The 24,008-nt window shown below is 34.2% G+C and overlaps 1 protein-coding gene across 5 annotated transcripts in view; it reads left to right on the top strand.

The window, feature by feature from the left end:
• The window catches only part of SEMA3A (semaphorin 3A), a 463,579-nt gene extending 443,867 nt beyond the window's left edge, over positions 1-19,712 (top strand). For all 5 annotated transcript variants that reach the window (XM_019451313.2, XM_019451314.2, XM_019451315.2 and 2 more), the window contains 3 exons: positions 862-929; positions 14,006-14,148; positions 15,552-19,712. In XM_019451313.2, coding sequence (XP_019306858.2) covers positions 862-929; positions 14,006-14,148; positions 15,552-16,007 — 667 coding nt within the window. In that variant the 3' untranslated portion in view covers positions 16,008-19,712. The remainder of the gene's footprint in view (positions 1-861; positions 930-14,005; positions 14,149-15,551) is intronic.
• Positions 19,713-24,008: the final 4,296 nt, after the last annotated feature.

The raw sequence follows: 24,008 nt of genomic DNA, 5'->3' as shown, positions 1-24,008 counted from the left end.
CTGCTTGCACCATGATGGCTGGAGACAACCTCCTTTTTCCCAGTCAACCACTAGCAAACGATAAAGAGGACCCCCAGAATGTGTAGCAACTAATGTGATCTGAGCAGCAGTATTTAGGAGAAATTTACTTATATAACAGATTTGGCTTTTATTTTAGAGGGAGGCCATCTTCTCTCTCACCTTCCTCCACAATATGTGTTATTGCACTCCTCCTTTTATTCATTTCACGGGTAAATTGGCTTGAAATCATAGCCCTATGATCATAAAAGAAATGTTTTATTAAAAAAATGATCGATACAGCGACCAAAAAGGAAAGTTAAAAACTAACTTAAAAGTAGAATTCGTAGAGTTGATGCTTTCAAATTTAACAAAAGTCTATTTGAGGAATTATGTGTAAGTATTAAGAGAAAGAACATAATCATGGAAATTTGAATTTTTAGGCTTACTCTCTAGTGATTAGAAAAAAGAAGTTTAATCCAGGTTATTGAAGAAATGGGTTACTATTCTATATTTTGTGCTTTTTCCTCAGAATTTAAGGTGCTAAGAATTTTAGAGTTTCCAGATGTTAGTATCTTATTGACTGACACACAGTAGCACAAAAGCATGAATCTTCTGTTATTACTTTGGAAGACTTCACTCCTTTGTTAGTACGTTTGTGTACTGTTTCACATTTTGATCACCTGGAGACATGCTCCCACAGGTGTAATGAGCTGCTTTTAAAAAATTCTTTAGTCAGATGTAGATTTGTCTCTTCCATTAAGCTCCGGAAGTTCTTTGATTTTTTATTCTTCTTAATCCCTGTGACAAATTCCCAAGAAGGAATAAGGATGCCATAATACCTTTTAAATGTAATTGTTTTAGACGCACAAGACGACAAGATATAAGAAATGGAGACCCATTGACTCATTGTTCAGACTTACAACACCATGGTAAGTTACAACACTTTCATTTTTCAACCTGCTAACATTAGGCTAAAATCGTAAGCAATAGTGCATACCCACACGTGGGCATGCAGGGCACACACCTGTGCCAGCATACTTAAGGAAATGCAACTGAAGAGAAAGGAAATCTAGAAGAAAGAAAATTCTAAAGAATGCTAAGTAGTGAATTATATTTTATTATTACAGTTATGACAGATTCAAGTTTGAGACCCTTACAAGACTTAAATATCAATTTTCTCATATTAACAAAAAGAAGCCAGTTTAAGTACATGCTTTGATAATAATAGCAACACGAGAGCATTAGGCAACAGAAATATTCATTTAAGTATATTGAAGAAGAAAGTACAGTCTTAAAATAAGCCATGGAAATCATTCATTAATATGCTGATGACATAGACCCACTGTATTGTTACTGGGTACCCTAGCTGAGTAGAAGGTAATTCAGCTACCTTCCCACTCATTTACCAGTAGGATATTTCTTTGAACTGGGGATTTTGGATTGTTTCATTTTATGCTTCCTAAAAGATTTCAAGTCCTATTTAATGTTAAGTAGCTTATTTAATGCTGGGATATGAACCAAACTTCCTTTAAAATGCAACAAAATTGTAGTATATCTCACTCCCCCCACTTCAACCCTTTACAAAAACAATAATGAGACTGTGCTTCCCTCTGCTGGGAAAATTTATCAATGACATCACTACTAGCAAAAATAGTTAAAAATAGCTGAAATGTAAAATGTAAATATTTTGCATGGAATTGAATATAATTACCCTATTCACATTTTTGGTGCCTTTTTACATTAATCTTAAAGGAAGGTCTCATATTTTTATCAATTAACTTAGATTTGATCCACTAATTCTGTGTATGCAATATTCATGTTTCATGAATGTTAAGAAAGAAAACACACTGCACAAATAACCCCAGCAGGCATTCTAAGACCTAGCTACCTTCTGAAAGTCAGATCCTCCTTTTGTGTACCCTGTATGTGCTTGTATCTTATTCGGGAATGGTCACAGGGTTTTGTGGGGATGCCAATACCAGGAGACAGGTAGCCACAAAATGAGCCTATAGTTAAGGTCCATTTTGCTTGCACGATTTCTTGCCAAGGGCATTACTATCTGTTATTGTTCTCATTATAAAGAAAAAAAGACACCACTACATTGGACAAAATGTGATTTTTTATATGTCTTTATACAGCTAGAGTACATTATGGACATATTCTTCTTAAATTTTTCAAACAGCATTTTTCAGTTGGACAACAAAACATTCACTAGTTTTCCATTAATCTGTTTCATGTAAAAATATTATAATCATCACCATTTAAGCAGTGAGGTATTATAAAGTATGCATTACATTAAAGAATCTTTTTGCTTAGATATGGAAAAGCTAATGATAACTACAAGTAAAGGAAACAAGATGATGTAACTAGAGCTTATTTCTAATCAGACTTTAATCTCCACATCAATATGGACTTTGTTATTTTGCTCACTCACATTTCTGGGGTTATAACAAAATGCAATATCATGAATATTGTAGATATTTAACAAACTTTTGTTGAATGAATAAACTAAATATTTGAAGCTATAGCAAAGCTACTTACCTTACTGTTTTTGGTTTTCAGTAGAGATTTTAAACTAAATAGCATCTATTATTTATCATTAATATGATTTAACAATACATTGCTATTAACATATGTTAATGTTAACACCATCATATTTAAAAATAGACCTCTCTTAAGAAACCATTATCAACCAGTCAGTTAATAAATAATCATTATACACTACTACATGTAGGATAATATGCTATGTTTTGAAGTTTGCTGGAGAATTACTGATAAATCCACTTGTTTAATAATTTAATTCCTTCATAGACCCAGTTGATATTTCTTCAAAATAACATATATGTTGGAGTCACGAGCTTATGTATGTGTATATATATATACACATACATATATATATATACACATACATATATATATATATACACATACATATATATGTATATACGTATATATAGAGAGAGTGATGAGCTTATAAAAATTGGGAATATAGAATTGCTTAGCTATAGAAAGTAAAGTTAATGTGAATCATTTTTTTCTTTTGATACTTCATTCAAAATAGGTACCATAGAGAAGAAAGGGAATTGCTGTGGTTCAGTGTCACTGGGTGTGTGTGTGTGTGGGGGTGGGTGGGTGGGTGTGTGTGTGTGGGGGTGGGTGTGTGTGTGTGTGTGTAAAACCAATGCTATGTAGATGTTTGTGATATATGGTAAAATAGTCCAAGAAGCTCAAGCAGCCCTGCAGAAATAAAACATTCCCTTTTTGAAGGCCTCTTTATTTCTTGTCTGCTTGTATTTCTCATTAACCAAACATAAAAATTATACACCATAGATTACAGTAAATTTCAAATGTTTGAAGACTAAGTCAGGCATTCTCATATGGCCAAGCTGAGTCTGACCATTAGGAACCAGTGCATTATCTTAGAATAGGTGATGTCAATATTTGAAAGTAAAATGGGGAAAAACCCATAGCCCAGCCCTATTAAATCATGTATGTTGTCTTGCTAGTGTCACATCTCACATTGAATAAAATATATGTGCTCATATGGAAATATATAAAGATATGAGATGTTTTCCCGGAAAGCTGCTAAGCAACTTGAAGCCAAATTACACACTTCAGAACAATCAGTTCCAGCTGTAATGGTAAACATTCTGTAACACTCTATATTTTACATATCCTGAGGTTTTAATAGAGAAATTATATAAAATAACTCAGCATTAAGGTGGAAGAAGTTTCACTCTCAATGAAACCTTTAACACTCACTTAGCTCTTTGCTCTCTCTTGTGTAAAGTCAGCACCAGTGGTGAGCTGGCCTAGGTGTAACATAGAAAAATCCAGCTCCATTTCCCCTTAACCTAGCATACTCTATTCCATCGCTGGTGGCCGTTCATCTAGGGAACTTTTAGTATAAAACCCTAAATATATATGTGCTGGCAGATCTGCTTGTCTTCTCACTCATACCTCGTACAGAATGCTGAAGAAAAACTTCAGGTTGTTTCCAGTATGCTCCCTTCCCTAAAATAACTTGTGCACAAAATTGGAGCTTGTCTGACTTTGCCATCCAAGAGCATGAGTGGCAGAGTCAATTTACCATTCTACCTTCTTTACTAAACAAGAATAAGCCATACTGTGATCTACATGGCCAGAAAGGAAAAACCATAAGTAACATTTTTAAAAATTAAAAATTAACATCATCTTAGATTTTTGAATCTTTGAAATACTTTACGCCCTAACTTTAGTCCAGTGCCACTGTTGAATTTCACTTCGTGATAGTTCTCTTGGCTGTTCTACGTATGTGCATTTCCCTTCTAGCTTCCCGTGGTAAAACATCCACAGAATTCAGTCTTCTTCATTATATTTGCAACTGGTTCAAGTCAGCTTGTGTCTTGGTTGACATCAGCATTGTTCTAAAATTTCATAAAATATCTTTGGCAGTGTCATCTTTATGGTCCACAATGCTGTAAATTTAGTGTTTTGTACCAAAGCTAATCTGGTCTGTGTTGTGGCTTCTTTTATACACATAGAAAGCCCAACTGAATCTGAGCATTTAGGCCCAAGAGAGGCCTCAGAATTTGATAGATGAGTATGACGTCAGCCCTAAAAACAACAACAACAAAAAAAACTTTAATGAATTACCAAATTATATCAAGTCTATGATGTCAGTGAATGTTGAGGCACCATTTTTTGAGGACTGCTAAGAAAGAAAAACTGCCCAAAATGGAGAATGTGATAGTGGTGCCAGCATCAAGCCAGTTGGCAGTGTTTCAGTATTAGTGAAGAGAGAAATAAACTCCCATGCAGAAGACGCAAGGACATTTGCCTGTTTCAGCTGTAATCACGGGTAGTGGAAAAGAGGCAAAACCACTTCTTGAACCCCACTACGGTACTCATGAAGGTTTACTTTCTGAGTCCCACCAGCAGTGTGGAAGAAAAACCTCAGACAAGACTTTAATTTAAAGAGGTGTCAGGTTAGGAGAGTTGCATGTGTCTGGCAAAAAGTAAAAATAAACTCTTTCTAGAAGAAAGCAGCTTCAACTCCGGTCAAGAACAACTGTAAGACATATTCTATTATCGGAGATATTAAGATATACCAAGTATGCATTCTAGAATGACATTATTGCAGTGTTATTCTCTATGATTGTGCAAATCCAGCTATTCATAGTATATGTGTACAATGCACGCACACACACACACACCTGAATAAGAAGAGGTTTGAGATACTTTGCGCTGTTATTGTTCGTTATTAAAGTTTTCAGATATGGCATTGAGAGATCACCCGACTTGTGCACCCATAATTTAACCATTGTACATGTGAAGTTTTTAAAGCATGCTGTATTTTTTAAAGTCCAAAAATAAGGGAAACATATTAAAATACAAGATGGTATATTCATTATTGTTTATGGAAGGTTTCTGCTTCAGTAAATGGGTGTTTTCCATCATCTCCTATCATATCTCTTGGGAAGAAGTAAAGTAAATATTGAAGTCCATGTTTCCTGATATTTAAATGTAAAAAGTCCTATGGTAATTTTTCTCTGGCATATAGATTATATGTGCTTTCTTGGTAAAACATTTGCCATAAAATCATGAAAATGAAACATATCAGATGTTCAACATAAACTAAATATTGTAGTAGATATCTTCATATTGGTGTTGCTTTTTATGTAATTGAATTTCAGTCTGCCTTGTACTGAGAAGTATTGTAGCTTCCCACACACAAAGATATCAAGAATAGTGTTAAATACATCTATTCAAATGGCTTCATTGTTACTTTCATAACATCAGTTTCACTTTCATATTTTAAATTAATAAACCTATAAAAATTAAAATACCAGTGACCACCTATAATGTGATAATCACCTATGAACGGTAACATGAAAATACCCTGGTCATAGCTATTTATTTGTTTATCCCTCTACCTATCTATATACCAAAAGAACATGTTAAAGACACATGCACAGGAATCTGTGGTTTCAAGAAAGATAGAAAACTACCTGAACTGTAAACTTTTAAATACTGTATTCTGGTTGGTAGTTATTTCCTAGCACCAGACACAGATCTTATTTTAAGAAATAAAACAAAGTAGTTTAAAATCTAATATTTTAACAAGTTGATAAACTATAAGTTTAAATTTTCTCTAAGGTTTCGTGATTTGGGTCTTTTTGGTACTTTTGACAAATGCATTAAGCACATGATTTTAATACATACATATGCATGTATTTGTAGGTGCATGCATGCAAACACACATTCAACTAGTTGGTAACTAGTTTGTATAAGCATCATACAAATCATTAGAGAAATATTGTGGTAAGCATTACATCGATAAACAGGACCCCTATTCTGTAGCTTAGTATATACTGTAGAATTTTTTTAATTAAAAAAAATTAACATTTATTCATTTTTGAGAGGCAGAGAGACAGAGCATAAGTGGGGGAGGGGCAGCGAGAGAGGGAGACATGGGATCAGAGGCAGGCTCCAGGCCCCGAGCTGTGAGCACAGACCCTGATGCAGGACTTAAACCCACAAACTGTGAAATCCTGACCTGAGCCCAAGTCGGACACGTAACCACTTGAGCTTCCCAGGTGCCCCATATGAAACTGAAATTATTAAATCCATTGTTAGGCATCTTAATAGGTGTGAAAATATACATGAATGTTAGGGATGAATGATTTTTTTTTGTTTTATTTAGGTATTTTATGTCTTCCCAAGGCTTAGTGATTCACTTATAAAATGCCTTTTTAGCTATTGCTACTTAAGGAGAGATTATTCCTCCATTTGAAGTAAATTTAGATTCTTTTCTATTGATGAATTACCTTTCATATTTCTGGAGAAAATCCTCTAGAATCCACTAAGGAAAATCTAAGAAATGATGTTTTTAGTTAAGAAATGTGAATTTGCAGTTTCTTAAGACATTGAGAGCTTGTAGTCAGTATTTCCTTTCTTCCTTCTTTTGGCCTTTATTTCCTTTCTCCCTTCGTTTGGCCTTTACCACTGAATATTATTGAGAAAAAAAATTACGATGTAAAATATTAAAATTGTGATGAAAACGATGTGATGTGATGTGATGAAATGTGATGAAAACAACTAGAGTTAGGTCTCTTTTTATATAGTTCACCTACTAACACTATTTGTTAAATATTTAAAATAACTTGTAACCATTACCCCTCCCCTAAATTAACTTTTACTTTTATATTCATTATCTATTAAATTCAACTTTTAAATAACCTTAAGGGGGAGAACATCAAAAAGGATAACAGAGATTAATTAGCTGATAAATATATGGTTTACTACCCCACTCATCTCTTTCTTTTCTACATGACATCAGATTTTCTAAGATTCTTACATTATTAACATTTCAATCCTGGGAGACATTTATGGGGTTAAAATGGAGAGTGAAATAAATGGAAAGCTGAAATGTGATGCCTTCTGTTTCTGCTATATTGGAAGAGAATCAAATACTAAATAAGGCCTTTAGCAATGTGATATTTCTGGCCAAATGATGGATATCATGACTTTTTGTTGTTACAAAAGGAAGCAATTTATTTAACTTCTTTCTTTCCTCCCATTCTTTCTGGTTTATTAGCCTCATTTCATTTCCATAAATTATCCTACTAAAGGAGGAAATGATTAATTGAAGATTGCTTCCTTAAAAACATTATTTCTTGTCATTAACAAATGCGACATATTGTAACATTGTGTTATTCAAACACATTGTGATGCTTTTAAAATAATTTTAATGTTTGTTGTTCTCAATTATTTTGCTCTAACTATTCAGTTCAACTCATGAGAATTCATTATGCCAATTCAACAACTAGCTCTACCCTTTTGTCTACTGGTAATTTTCATGACAAAAGTTTATGTTCAAAACAGTTGCTTTCTAAGGGCAAATTGTATTTTAAAATAGATTAAATGAGATTGCTTTCTTTCTGGAGATCCATAGGCTTGCCATCGGCACAGACATCCTTTAGACTTATAGCTGCCCCTTGAGGTGCAAGCATATATTCATAGGATTTCTCAGATCTCTTTCTCTTCTTCTTATTGCATATTTGGAATTGTTTATTTTGGAGTATACTTCATTCATGGTCATCTCCTCCTACCATATCTCAAATCAACTCTTGTTAACATTATAAAATGTAACAAAATTGAGAAGATTTAAAATGTTTACATTTGCCATGACCCAGTAGCATATTCTGTCAAACTCAGGGTTATAAACCCTGTGCCCTTCTTAACTGATTAAACTTTTATCACTTTTTTTTTTCAGTTTTTATGTATTTATGTATTTATTTATTTTGAGAGAGAAAGTAGGGTGGCATAGCAGGGGAAGGGCAGAGAGGGAGAGTGAGAGAACATCCCAAGCAGGCTCGGCACTGTTAGCACAGAGCTCGCCACAGGGCTGGAACCCACAAACCATTAGATCATGACCTGAGCTGAAGCTGGAAGCCTAACCAATTGAGCCACCCAGGTGTCCCTTAATCATTTCTTTTATGTAATTATGATATCCCCTTGATATAAGGATATCAAAGTTACATGAGGTTTCAGCTTTTAAATGTAGACTAAATAGTTATCTGGATTTTCCTCTCGCAAACATTAGCTAAGGGTTTATGACTGCCTAGTGCCAGGATTATAAAACATATGGTATGAAAGAAGACAACTAGATTTATACATAATCACAACAAAAAAGATTAATAAATAATCATAACAAATAAGACTACATGTGCCCTAAAAATATATGTAAAAAGATTTTAGGAAGTCTAGAAGAGAAAATACTTTTTTTGATGGTGGTCAGGAAGTAGGATTGATGTTGGGAAGCAGTTCATAATTTGCTGACTATGGATTCTCAATAAAGGATTTTAAGTTTTGAATTAACAGTTGAAACTGTCACAAGAATAGCAGTAACAATAATTAACCTCACATATTTAAGACTATTTCTGTGTCCAGGCGTTATACGATTAATTTTATGTAGATACGTGTAAACAACAAAAAAGGTACTAAGAAGGGTTATAAAAATTTCACATTGTCCAAAATTGTTAGATGACCTAATATATGTCAGACAATTTGTCATTTTTCGATTGAAAACAAAGATAAGATAAAGATGGCAATAACGTCACACGGACAAAACATGTATACTGACAACAAAACCAGGCATGTAGGAAGAACATATTTACCATGACATTGTAAGGATAAAACATAAATTTGTCTAACACGTGTTTTCTGTGGTGAGGGAGAAATGTAATCAACAGATGAGTCACAAAGTTAATTCTCTGAAAAAAAAAATCAGTTTTGGGGGGTGCCTGGCTGGCTAAGTCACTAGAGCATGTGACTCTTGATTTCAGGGCTGTGCATTCAAGCACCATGTTAGGTGTGGAGCCTACTTTAAAAAAATCACTTTTTCAAGAGAATCTCAATAATTCCTGAAAATTAACACCAGAAAAAAAAGATTTCTCCCAAGATGAACCTCAAAAAAATAGTGCAAGGCAGTGGACACCATACTGGACAACACTGTGACCTAAGCACAGTGAACAAATCCATAGAGTATTGCTTATGGGCTTCCTCAACATAGGTCAGAAGGACCTCACCCAACACAATTCAATAAAATCAATTATATTATTATATGTGTTCCATGTAAACTGCTCTCAGATCAACTAGTTTCATGCAGAGGGAGATTTCAGATGATGCTTAACCCTGAATATGCAAGATTTCATATCCTTCAGGAAATCTTTAATCCACAATGTTTTCTCAGCTGAGCTTTTGATTTGTATTGGGGAATTTTAAGGTCAATAGTATATGCAATGAAAAATACTTAAGAGTATAGCTATACTATGCTACCATTTCAGTGCAGAGCTCTTTACTTTAATAAAGCCATCCTATACTTGACATCCTAGGAAAATCGTTGCAAATCTGCTAAAAACAAGAATCAAAATACTGTTCCTGTTTATATTTTTTAATAGAAAGAGACAGAAACAAAGAGAGATTAGGGGCAGAGGGAAGGAGAAAGGAAAGAGAGAATCACATTATTATTGGAATTCTAATGTTTTCTATGTTGTACAACATTTACTCAAGCAGTTGGGGTAGAAGGATCAGGAAAGGGAATGGACAGTTATTGGGTGCCTTCTAATCATTTTGAAATACTTCTTGGGTATCTGTTTATAAGGTATCAGGTGTGAGGAAATGAACAGAAAAAGATGTTTACAGGTTGTTATATCTGAGCACCCAAATATATGAATGCTTGCCTATGACCACTTTATTTATTATTTATTTATTTATTTATTTTTTTTTTTTTTTTTAAGTTTATTCATGGGGTGGGGGAGGAGGAAGAAAGCAAGAGGGAGAGAGAGAATCCTAAGCAGTCTCCATGTTGTCAGTGCAGAGCCCCATGTGGGACTTGATCCCACAAACAATGAGATCATGACCTGTACCAAAATCAAGAGCTCGTCAGCTGACTGAGCCACCCAGGAATCCTCTGAGGCCACTTTAGCTAAAATTTCTGGCCCTAAGTTAAAAGCTGCTGATGATAGAAATATTCTGCTGCAGAGGAATTAATAGAAAACAACTATACTCAGTGGAAATTGAGTTTTTGCAACTGTTCCTAATGGCAGCAGAACCTAACAAAACCTACGAGAATGTCAACCCAAAGAAACTTGGTGGTACCTCTGCATACTGACTATGATGGGTAGTTGATGTGGCAGAACTTGTAACCTCAGTGCTTACTAACTAGAATACTTCCTTCTGCTTTTTTATTTGGGCAAAGGAAAGAAAGAAAGGCCAATTTAAAGGAGGAATGAGTCCTACAGGTATTGGCACAAGTGGTTATTAGGGCAAACTAAAGATACCTCGTCAGTGAACCAAATTCACCAGTTGTGGTTTGTCAGTTATTCAGATGGAAAAGTGCCGTGTTTCTTGAAGAGAAGGCCAGGAACTACTGCTATGTTAAACTCAAAACAACTTGGTATAAGTTCTTGATTAAATCACATGTCATCTTATATTAGATGCTACTATATGTAAGTAGCAGGTGAAATGAAATGTTTTTTTTTCAATAGAAGGAAACATATACTCTTAAGAGAACATTTCATTTCATTTCATTTCATTTCATTTCATTTCATTTTTATTCATTGGGAAACATTTGCTGTCACCCGAGAAGACCTTGAAGAGAAACTAAAAACTGAGCAGGTTTCCCAGGATTAGAAGAAATGTTAACTCTGTATGGAACAGATAGAATGATTAAGTTAATTGGGAAGAAGACAACTTTGTGAATTTTTGAAAATATACCTAATTGATGTTACATTTATAGTAAGCTCTCATTTCTTATTATACAAGTTACATTCTCTTAACTGTGTGTCAACTAATGTGTTAAAGATTTAAAGGGAGTTTTATGTTTGTAAGCAAGAACTTATGTACACCATAAGACTTCTACAGCTCTTGATGGTAACTTAGATTAGGTGAGAGACAAGTCAGTTATTTCATAAAGTTCTACAAGTAAAGTGGGCCTGGGTAAGGCAAAAGATACTAGTGGATCACTATGTTGTTTGTTTCTAAATTTAGTGGATTAAAAAAAATCAACTTTATTTATTTATTTTGAGATAAACAGAGACAGCATGAGTGGGGGAGGGTCAAAGAGAGAGAGAGAGAGAGAGCGGGAGAGAAAATGCCACGTATACTCCATGCAGCCAGCTCACAGCCCAACAAGGAGTTTGAACCCATGGACTGTGAGATCATGACCTGACCCAAAACCAAGAGCAGGATGCTTAATTGACTGAGCCACCTGTACCCCAATACAGTGGACTTTTTACTGTTATCAACCTGGCATATATTTTATGATTCATTAATATGTAGAGATTAAATAAAAAGTCTCTGCCTAAATGGATTTTTTTTTTAATTAAGGCTTTTTAAATTTTATTTTATTGGGGTAAGAACGCTTAACATGCGACCCACCCTCTGAAGTTTTTAAGTGTGCAGTACAATATTTTTCACTATAGGCACACTGTTGTACAGCAGATCTCAAGATCGTACTCCTCTTGCATAACTGAAACTTTATACCCATTGATTGACACCTACCCATTTCCCTTTGGCCCTGGCCCCTGGCCCCTGGCCCCCACCACTCTACCATCTGCTTTTAGGAGTTTGACTCTTTTAGATCTTTGGTATAGGTGGGATCATCACATAGTACTTGTTCTTCTGTGACTAGCTTATCTCACTTAGCATTCCCTAAGGTTCATCCATGTTGTTACTGATTGCAGACCTTTTTTTAAAGGCTGAGTAATATTCCAAATAAAAGGATTTCTAAATCAAAGGTTAAACTGCATGGCAGTTATCAGGAAAAAAAAAAATGTGTCCATTGTAAACTGTATTGACCTCTGTGACAAGGTTTTCTAAATATGGTATCACAGGAGATTGTCCAGCCCCTGTTAGGCAGAGAAATTCAATTCACCTCTGTCCATGGAAGCACATACCCTGCAGATTAGCATAGCAACATGTGACATATCTATTCATTCAACAATGTACTAATAATTCCGGGGGGGGGGGGGAATAAAAACACGGCCATATTCCATATAGATATTGACATACAAAGATATAGCTCCAATATAAAAAATACTGTGACTTAGAATCAGTTAAATATTGTTGTTCCTTTTCATTTCCTTTTTCCGGGGTATTGATCTGTTGAATAAGAAGGGACAGATACTTCCCAAGTTTAGAAGAGCCTCATTTCATAATTCAGAGTGATAGAAAACCAAGCGCTAATATTGACCTCCCTGGAGAGAGCAAACAGAGGTAGAATGTCAACTGTGGCAGGGTGAGAATAGGGGGTGGAGGACACAAGCTGTGTACAGGGATCGGGTGGAAGCAGGATTTTGGAAAGCTCTAAACCTAGTGAGAGCAAATCATATTGTCTGTGACAGACCAAAGTACTCAGTTAATTAGAACAAAGTGTTGCCAGAAAAAGGGGGAAACATTTTTTTTAATTAAAAACCTAGTTGAGTTTGAAGTAAAGAGCAAAAATTTTTCATCTGTCTATGCTGTCAACCCTCCATGCATGTGAAAATATATTTATTATTTTCTGTATTAATTTAATGAGTTCCAGATTGTACAGGATGTCATAATGGAAACAGGATTATATAAGATAATAAGGAAGGGTTTTTTTTCTCTCTCTAAATGAGTTTTACCTAGACTCCCTGTGTCCCACTTTTGATCTTAACTGTGTTTCATTTACCACATTGAAGGAGGTTACATAAAGGGTAAAATAATAGAAACTTAATCAGGAAACAGGTTTTCTTACTGCTACATTTTATTATATACTCTTGCCATATTCTTTAGCCTAATTCTTGAAAATAATAAAAGATGTATCATTTTAAAATAAGGACAATTGAAACCACATTGCTTTATAATTGTGCATCTTTCTTCTGAGCCATCCCAAACATTTCACACCCATTGATCTTCAGAAAAACCATGTTGATTACTTAAGGGTTAGTGGTGGGGAGTATAAACTTCCTGAACTCTACCTTCTGTAAAATACTAGGTAAATATCAATGGCTGGTGAAGTTAATTTTACAGATGAAAAACAAACACAAAGAGGCAAAATAATTTCTCAGCAACAGATTCTTGTTTCCAAAATCTCAAATAACTTCTGCTAGAGAATAGTACACTATGAACTGGCCCCATTAGTCAGAGCATAGAGTTTTATAGTTAAAATAATTTCTTGGAAAGTATTACCATGGCATATAAAGATGTATAGTTATACTGCACACATGACTGGTTTTGTTAACGTAATGCTACTTTCTGGTAGGCAAATCTCTGCATGTGCTTTGTATAAGCTATACCGAAATAATGAGTCTGTTTAAGCAGCCACTTGGGTTCTGAAACCTTACGTCCATGACATTTCTGCCATCCTAAATCAATTTGGAAAAGACTTCCAACTTGGCAACAAATTTATCTTCTGAATTTCCAAATAAATACTTTGGAAGGTTGAGTTTACTTCTCTAACATTTCCTCATTTCATTTCCTCATCACTGGCCAGATAATCACCATGGCCACAGCCTTGAAGAAAGAATCATCTATGGAGTAGAAAATAGTAGCACGTTCCTGGAATGCAGTCCAAAATCACAGCGAGCTCTGGTCTATTGGCAATTCCAGAGGAGAAATGAAGAGCGAAAAGAAGAGGTATAGGAATGAAATTGACTGGATTATTTCTATCTAACATATACTGTTAAGTGACCCCAACATGGTTGACTTGAGGGTGAAAAAAATACTGTGAATCTTTATCCTTTTCTTAACCCATCAATAGTCCATTCATTAAACAAGCATTCACTGAAGGCTGATCATATGACAGGCTTTGTGCTAGGAACCGGAGAAACAAAGGTGAGCTGATAAGAATTTTGTCCCAGAATCCATTTGGAGATATATTTGAGAGTCTTCTTTTTCCTTGTAGTTATCTACAAAGAAAGTATGTTATCTATATTTTTGTACCAAAAAAAAAAAAAAAAAGAAAAAGAAAGAAAGAAAGAAAGAAAGAAAGAAATCCTCTACTAATTTTAACTTTTGTTCAATTAATTCTGTTATCCAAACATGTTTTATTTTCTTTACTGACTTTCTTCTCAAATGAGGAGGAGAGGTTTTGGAACGGGGCTAGGAGTTTTAGGATAAAGAGTATGAACTGTACATGAAGTATGAACTATACGTGAAGCATCAGACAGATCTTCCTCATCAATGGATTGATTCATTTATTCCTGTGTGAAATTAAAGAATCGTACAGAGAAAATCTCCATACTCTGAGCCTTTTAAGCTTTTAAAAAATATTAAATAAGGGTAACTAATCGGACTGTGTAGGTATTTGTGAATGTATTCTGTGCAGATAATTTTACAACCATAATCTGAATATAAAACCCTCCCTTTTTTGACATTTGAAGCATCGTTGAATATGTAATCACACCCTACAAACGTCAAAGTTGATTTTATACAATTTTATACATTATCAGCTTAGGCCTTTCCGAGATGTCTGTTGTAAACCGTATTCAAAATAAAAGTAAGGTTAGGTACATTCAAGAGCATATCTTTATATTTATGACACACCTAAGACTTAGAAAACTGAATAAATAATTATTAAGCATGTACTCCTATGCATTTTTCTTCTTGCTCAACTGCTGATTCTTAATTTTTTTCAAATCTTCTGAGTTCATTCTAATGCTGTCCTGTTTTCTAATATCATGGTTCTGTATTTCTAAGATTTAATGTTAACTTTCTCCTCTATTTATATACCTTCTTTCACGTTTATAAAATAAAGTATATCTGTGTCCTTTCATTATCTTGAATATCTTAAATTATTATAATGAAAACTTCTATTAAGATAGTAGATAACCAACATTTTCCATTGTATCTTAAAAACAATTTACAGAAATTTCTAACTCTTTTTCTGATGGGGAAATGGTATCATCTCTCTTCAGCTAGAAATTTTATCAACTTTAAAATGTGCCTCAACACATAATCTAAGTTTTTACTGAGACAGCATTTTAGAACTTCTGTTTCTTTTAAATATGTATATTTTTACTACCATTTTCTTCTGCCAGATCAGAGTGGATGATCACATCATCAGGACAGAACAAGGCCTTCTACTGCGTAGCCTACAGCGGAAGGATTCAGGCAATTACCTCTGCCATGCTGTGGAACATGGATTCATGCAAACTCTTCTGAAAGTGACCCTGGAAGTCATTGACACAGAGCATTTGGAAGAGCTTCTTCATAAAGATGATGATGGAGATGGCTCTAAGACCAAAGAAATGTCCAACAGCATGACACCTAGCCAGAAGGTCTGGTACAGAGACTTCATGCAGCTCATCAACCACCCCAATCTGAACACAATGGATGAGTTCTGTGAACAAGTGTGGAAAAGGGACCGAAAACAACGTCGGCAAAGGCCAGGACATGCCCAGGGGAACAATAACAAATGGAAGCACTTGCAGGAAAATAAGAAAGGTAGAAACAGGCGGACCCACGAATTTGAGAGGGCACCCAGGAGTGTCTGAGCTGCATTACCTCTAGAAACCTCAAACAAGTAGAAACTTGCCTAGACAATAACTGGAAAAAATGCAATATACATGAACTTTTTTCATGGCATTATGTGGATGTTTACAATGGTGGGAAATGCAACTGAGTTCCACCAATTATAAATTAAGTCCATGAGTAACTTTCCTAACAGGCTTTCCTCCTAATACCAACACCTAACAGAGGTCAGGTGAACGCAGAGGTTCACTTTAGCAGACTTAATGTTTCCTATGAGATTTCATTGTACAGGTTTCCCTTTCTTCTTTGCCTGAGAAATAAAAATGTCATTTGCCATATTGCCATCTAAAGAAGAAAAACTGCATCAGCAAAGCCATTTTATTGAACTAAAAGTCTAAAATAAACTGCATGGATTTATGAAGCTGATGAATATTCCAAAATATAGTTGGATTCAAGGATATTTTTTGTCTACCAGCACTTGTGTTTATATGTACTGGAGGAGTAAAATGAGACTGAATGAAATGGTCTGTGGAAATATAAAAAAAACATAAACCATCCATCATCCAGAGGAAAAATGGAATACACTGATCTACTACTGATGTCTTCTTTCAGCTTTGATCTAAAGATGTATTTTATTAAAACTATAATTTAAATGTACCATGACAAATATGCAGTAAAAATTAGCTCTTTTCTAAGCTAGAGTAGGTTTTTGTCTTATAGTTATTGTGCTCTATAATTTTTGTTTCACAAATTCCAGTTGTGTGCTGCTTTTTTCCCCCTGACATTGTGTTTTTAGTTCTGCAAGAGGGATAGCCGATATTGTTCAAGAAACACATAAACATCATTAACAGTTGATTCCTAAAACCTGGACATAAATTATGCTTTATTTCTCTGAGGAATTGAAACAGATAACACCCCCCTTCTTTAAGCATGATCAAAATTAATTTTAACTTGCATAATGTTCTTAGAAAAAACAGAACATTTAACCAGAAGAAAAAGGAGAAACAATTTTGATTTGTTCAATGCACTGTGTTGCACCTAATGGTTCAATAAGGAGAAAAGGAACTGCGTATTTCATGAAAATAATAAGCATTGTTTTAATATAGCATTAACAGAAAATCTCTTAATTTTGTGCTTGAAAACCCACATGATATTTGAGACATAAAAACTCTCATTATTCCTTTAGGAATTACATTTGTGTCACTTAATTTTCTTGAAAGAGATCAGTAATATTCAGAACAACATCTTAAAAGCAAATTTTCCAACTCTGTTTACATCTGTATCAGCTGTCTCTTACCTCACCTTGTTTAAAGCAATGATCTGTTTTAAAACAGATCATCTTGATTCATTTCATGTTGATGGGAGTGACTTTTATACAAACTGTTTTCTGGGACACAACTCACACTTAAATCATGTAAAGCTTTTTGTTTCCTCCAACAACTTATAAAATAAGGTAAAAGATGTTCAATAAAGGACTTGCCTCGTCCCTTGTCCTAACATGATTCCTTGAGAATCATTGACTTCAAGGTTTATAAGGCCTTCCGCATTATGATAGTTTCTTTTGCACTGCACTCACCTTTCCAGGAATCCCTCCCTAGATTCTTCATCATGCACAAAACTGCAAAGGAAACATCTTCTTGCTAATTAATGAAAGCGACATTGAAATTCTAACTCTAGCTGTCTTGGGATTCTAATTAACTCAGCATTAATTTCTCACCTCAGACTACAGTGAATTTTGTAAAAAAAATTCTCAGCTGAAATATTTCACAGATGGGAGCTCATGTTTCAATTTAGTTGTCTGAATAAACAATGTGTTAATGCCTATTTCAAATGAAAGTCTAAAAATACTCTACATTCAATTTTAGGCTCCATTGATTAATCCGGTGTTACTTATAGAAGTACATCCTTAAACTGTATTTGAATTTTAAATTATTTGAAGGACATATTTCTGTAGAGAAAAAGAAACGTTTGAAATACAAATCAAAGAACAAAGAGGGCTCCAAAAATAGGTATTTTTTTCTATTTTCATGGAGTATCTTAACTGTGCTAAAATTTGGTGTTGCATTTCCTTCTAAATTTGCAACTGAAACAGATTTGCAATAACAGAAGTATCTTATTTCATAGTAGTCCTCAAAAATAATGGACTTGAAGGGATAGAGGGGATGTCTTCCAATATCCGAACGCATTTTGTTAAGCATTATGAAATACCCAGAGAAAGTAAGTCTAGACTTCAAAGAAAAGAAACAAAACAAGGAAATCTACTTGCATGTCTTTATAAACTATCAGGTCTAAGTTTTTGAAGAAAATTATTGATATAACTTGCAGGTAGATAGTTCTTATTGCAGTCATAATCTGCCAGTGTGTATTAAGAGGGGACAGTTTGCACGAAAAATAATCAACGTCCCACTTAATTTAATTTTAATAGACTTTGGCATATGCATGTATCATCAGAGTTGAAACTTTGTTAAGACACTCATGTGAACATAAGCAAGTTATGACAGCACTCTTAAGATTGGAAAAAGATACATCGCAGCAGAGAAATGATGGCCCAGTTGAAATCAAATGTATAATGTAAATGCATGTAAATGCACACTTAATGCTACTTTATGTATTATTTAGTGATTTTCAGTGGTATGTGTTTAATATTTTTGCTACCTACACATTAGGCAGAAGAGATGTAAATAATTTTGAAAAGAAGAGGAAGGACAGTAAACTTCAACTTTTTATAGGGACTCCATTTCAGTGTGTTCAATATCACCCTAAAATGCAAGCTTTCCCCACACAGGTGACAAGGTGGTTTATGTGCTATTTAAGGACAGAGGGTGTGTGCCCATTCAATAAGCATGTTTTTTGCCAGGTAGTAAATATGTTCCATATCTGTATTTATCACTGCATTTCAGATGGGAACTAGAAAACTGGAGAGAAAAATGTAATGAAACTGCTGCTGTAAATTATTCCTTTTAGCATGTATTCAGTTGCTAAATACACATTTCTTCAAAATATTTGAATTCAGATGTCTTTACTGTTCCCTGTAGCATATGGTGTCAAGGAACATAAGTTTAGAAAATGCTGAGAACCAGAGTCAGGTTGCTACATAATCAGCTAGCAGATTTCTCCGTTCTAGTCATCTGTAAACTGAGTTCTATATTTATGGTGATGATGTTCATTTTTTATGCCCTTTAAGTTAAATATTGTTATTTTTTATGTCATGCCTAAAAGAGGAAATATAGGGATGAAATTCTATAATGTGTCATTATCATGCTCAGTTTGGTTTCATTCAGGATCAACAAGGATGGCCAACAATTGTTACTGAAATTGCCTATCCTTAAGATCATAAGCAAGCATTTCATCAATATGAAGTGATTAGTATAACATTTTAAAAACTTTGTTTTATGAGTTCATTTTTAAAACACAATTTGCATTCAAACTTTAATGGAAATTATCCATTGTGATGTCTTCAAAGACAAACTTAACAAACAGGATTCAACATCATCTTATTGTGTTATCATGTGTTAGATATAAACTGGCCTAATGCCAAAAGCATCCATGCTTTTTATTTTAAAGCTGTAATAATTCTCCAAATTCATTGTTAATGTTTGCAAAATACGTGTTTCCATAAAAAGGAAAACATTGTTTTTCACAAAGTCTGCAAAAGCCTATTAGTTTATCTGCTTTCTAACAATTTTCTTGCACTAGTTAATTAAAGACACATACTTTTTTAAAGTTAATATACTGGGGCGTCTGTGTGGCTCAGTCGGTTTAAAGGTCTGACTTCAGATCAGATCATGATCCTGCGGTTCGTGAGTTTGAGCCCCGCATCGGGCTCTGTACGGACAGCTCAGAGCCTGGAGCCTGCCTCGTAGTCTGCGTCTCCCTCTCTCTCTGCCCCTTCCCCCGCCCCACTTGCACTATGTCTCTCTCTCTCTCTCTTTCTCAAAAATAAACACACATAAAAAAATAAAGTTAATATACTAAGAGGACCTATGATGAATCTTTGAAGCCACCAGAATGGTATGGCCATTTTCACAGTCAGCCAGCCCAAAGAAAACAGCTTGGTTTTAATTTCAAACATGCAAGCACACACAAGCAAAAAGAGAGGCACCAAATGGAACCCAACCAAACAAAAAGATGATTTCGAATATAAAGAAATTAGGCTTCTAGACCCTTTGAACTTTAGACCCAGACTCCTACCTGTGCAATTAATTTATGTTGGTAGATCTTTTCTGCCTACTATGTACTAGGCACTGGTAGGCGATGAGGATATTTTACACCTTACCACACATACTCATTGATCCTATTTGGCAAGTCTTTCTTGATCCTTCCATCTCTAGATGAAATTAACCACCTTCTCTGCGCTAAATCTGTGCCTTGTCTATACTCTTTACTGCCACACTCATCACAAAGGAGTAGTTTCTTTGTTTACACCCCCATCCCTTTCTAGACTGTAAGCTACTTGAGCACAGGGTCTGTATCTAATTTATCTCTACCCCCAGTTCCTATCATGATGGCTGGGATGGGGAAGAAGCTTAATAATCACTGTTGGAAAGAACCAGGTCACAATGTGATGAGTGCCAAATGCAAACAGAGGATAAAAGTGCTGTGAGATCACAGGGGAAGGGATGAATTTCAAGAGAGCACGGAGAGCTTCAGAAGATAGATAAGTGACATGCAGTCTGGGAATTGACATACATGAGAAATGTGCCCAGATAAAGCAAAAGAAGAGCAGAAAAAAGAATGAAAGAGAGGCGTGAAAATAAATGCTTTTATTATGGGAACAGGTATTCCAAATAAATTATAGAGTTCATAAGCAAAAATAAAATGCCCCACTACCGAGAATCAGAGTGTTGGGTTTGTTTATTTTTTCCCTGATTTTGGTTTATTGCCCTCTGTTTGCACCCTACATTCTCATCACTGGCACATGGTGTCATTCACTCTGCTTCTCTCTACCCCCTCCCCATTTTGTTCACCCTCCCTATCTTCCCTCTTCATGTTGACCTCTTTTGTCTTTACTTAGCTGGAGTCATAACAATGGGCAGTATTCCCACAGTATTTTTGAACTAATCTTTATGCCATAATCTCCTTTCTAGTTCAACCAATCTTGCTTTTGCAGAATTCGGAATTCCACACGTGAGTGGCTGGGAGAAGACAGCTTCCTCATGCTGGTCTAACACAGTTCAAATGAAATCTTCCCTTATACGTCACCTGCTTTCAGCATTGCCCAACTCGTCTAGCGTTAGTCCACTCGGACGCAGGTTCCAACATTGCTAATTAACAAGGTGGCCCACAAACAAGACATCATCAAAGATGGCATTAAAATATGAAGCCTTTGTTTATTCAATGGATACCCTAGATGGAGGGCTTCAGGGCTAAACAATGATAGGGGTGACGTTAGTGCACATAGTTGACAGGCAGAGACTCCTGTGTAAAAAATAATAATAATAACAATAATAATAATAATAATAATAATAATAAAACAGAAAACAAAAAAGAATAAGTCAAGAAAATGAGGAGGCTTAGCTGCCTCTTGAAATTGTCAACGGAACACCACCATTATATTAAACTGTCAAGTCTTTTCTCACATAACACAAGAAGGTATTTTATTTCTCTTAATCTAAACATTATACTTACAGACACACTGTATATTTATACAGTACCTAAGCACAAGTTTTCACAAATGTATTTAAGTCCTTCCAATTTGGGTAATTTGAAGTCTCAACTTCATCTTCTCTTTGTAAATCTCACTAAAGCATTAGGCCTCTAGTAAATACATTAAAAAAAAAAAAAGTCCCTGTCATTTGTGTATCTCGGTTCTTAATGTTTCAATCGTTTTGTTGATGACTAATTCCAGAAAGGCTTGCACTGTTTTAGACTAAGTTGTGTGTCTAAAATCAAGCATCATTTCCATTTTAGGGTATTTTTTATTACACCTCAATTTTTAGGAGGTTTCCATCCTTGAATTTCAGTAAAAGAATGACACTTTCATTAGTCCTGAAATATTTTTTTTTTCTTTCAGTGTTTTTAAATTGCTGATAAATTTCAACAAATTAATATGGGTCTCTCTGTACCATTCCATAAATTTTACTTGAATTTATACACTGACTAAAAGTGGTAAAAAAAAAAAAAATCTTACGTTTCAAATGTGCGTATTGTCATCTACCAATTTCAGAAATATTGCTCATTTTCTTTTTACGTTAATTTTGACCCTAATGGTTGGTTATTGAAACTAGTTGTATTTTATTTGGCCCAGGAATAGGTTAAATTATTACTTAGTGAATATTAATACAGTATGAAAAATAAAAACTGGCATCCATATGAAAAAGTGTACTGTCAAAGAGTATATTGAATTCTTAAAGTTATAAAATAATATTTATTCAGAAGAGTTTGAGTAAATATCCAAGATTATTATATTTTGACCAAGATAATAGTCTAGTCACTTACTTGAGATACATGCCATGATTGATTAAGGTTTCTCTTTTATGTTATTGTTAGCCTCTCTAGAATTTACAAAACAAACAACAAATTCCCTAGATTACAAAATCTCTAATTATTCAAAATGTAACATACCCTACTCCCCTCACTGGAGAATGGAATATAATTTGTAATTGTTTCCATACTGGTTTCTTCCTAAGCTCCCCTTTGTCACCAGACAAAATTTGTTAAAATTATGTCATATCAGGTAGCTCTGTATTCATTACTAAGAAGTAACATTCTTGAACTTGTGTAAAGGAAATGTTTATACATTTTTATGAAGTTAACTGATTTGTAGCAGTACATATTAAATCTAAGTACAAACTATAAAATATTGAATTGTTTTATAATTTAATATTGTAATATTTAATGAAATGAATGTAAGCAGAAGTATAGAGCATTATAAAGCCTTACTAAAGCTACTTACTGCTTAGTGATAGTAATATTACATTTTTTATATCACTGTATAACGTTCAAGGTATTGTTGTGTTCTCATTCAATTCTCCTTATACGAAGTAGGGCAACTTTATTATCCCAACTTTGTAGGAGAGAAGAATCACGAGTGGCTTGTCTTAGATCTAACTCTCAGCCAACTGTAAACCCCTGATTACAATCTTGTTATTTGATCCAATTGGAACAGAACCTTTTTATCACCTTTTTATGATTTATTGAATCATATAGTGAAAATAATCTCTTAAACTTTTAATGAATTGCCCCTACAATAAGCATTAGTTTAGATCATCCAAAAACAAGGTACATCCAAGAAAAAAATTTATTGACTTGGGTACTTGGTAATGTAAGATATAAACAGGGAAAATGAAAGAACCAATGAAAAGTTGGTCAAATGTTCAGTTATAAAACAATGGAATAGATGTCTGTAATTCACTTTCTCTAACAAAAAGACTTCAAAGAAAAAAATACTGATTTCTTCATGCATCTTTCTTAAATATTTGAAATGAGGCAAAAAAAGGAGAATATTCTAATTGATACAAGATGAGCTTTCTTCACATATTTAACTATGTGACCAAAAGATGAAAAAAATAATTTTGGAATCACATAGGCATTTATAAAGTCTGCTTTTATAAATGAAAAATATTTGTTAGCAAATACTTCAATTTTTAAATAACGATTTTAAATACTTTTGTGAGAAACAGTACCCTTACACAATAATTTAACATGTCAAGGATAATATCCCACAAACAAACTTTAAAAATTGGGGGCATTTTAATAAAAATATATATCTAGATCAACTTTACAAATACTTTTTCATTGACTTGCTACTTCTTGGTATATAACAATTATCAATACCTATGTCAATAAATGCCAGAAGAAATCCTATATAGATTCTCAGTTTTCAACAGTAGTAACTATAATCATCCCATGTATATATGTATTCAACTTAAATATATATAATCTTCTAACTTATGTTTTTACTTGGTGCATATATCAAGATGATATAATTTAAAATTAATTACTCTTACAAATAATTTCCACAATTCTCTTCCACCTTCTACAGTATCTGGCACATCTCTCCTTCCAATTAAACAGTCCATCTT

The sequence above is a fragment of the Panthera pardus genome, unplaced genomic scaffold (genome assembly GCF_024362965.1).
Source record: "Panthera pardus isolate Hobbes unplaced genomic scaffold, ASM2436296v1 HiC_scaffold_8, whole genome shotgun sequence".
NCBI lineage: Eukaryota > Metazoa > Chordata > Mammalia > Carnivora > Felidae > Panthera > Panthera pardus.
This window is presented reverse-complemented; position numbering and strand designations above follow the sequence as displayed.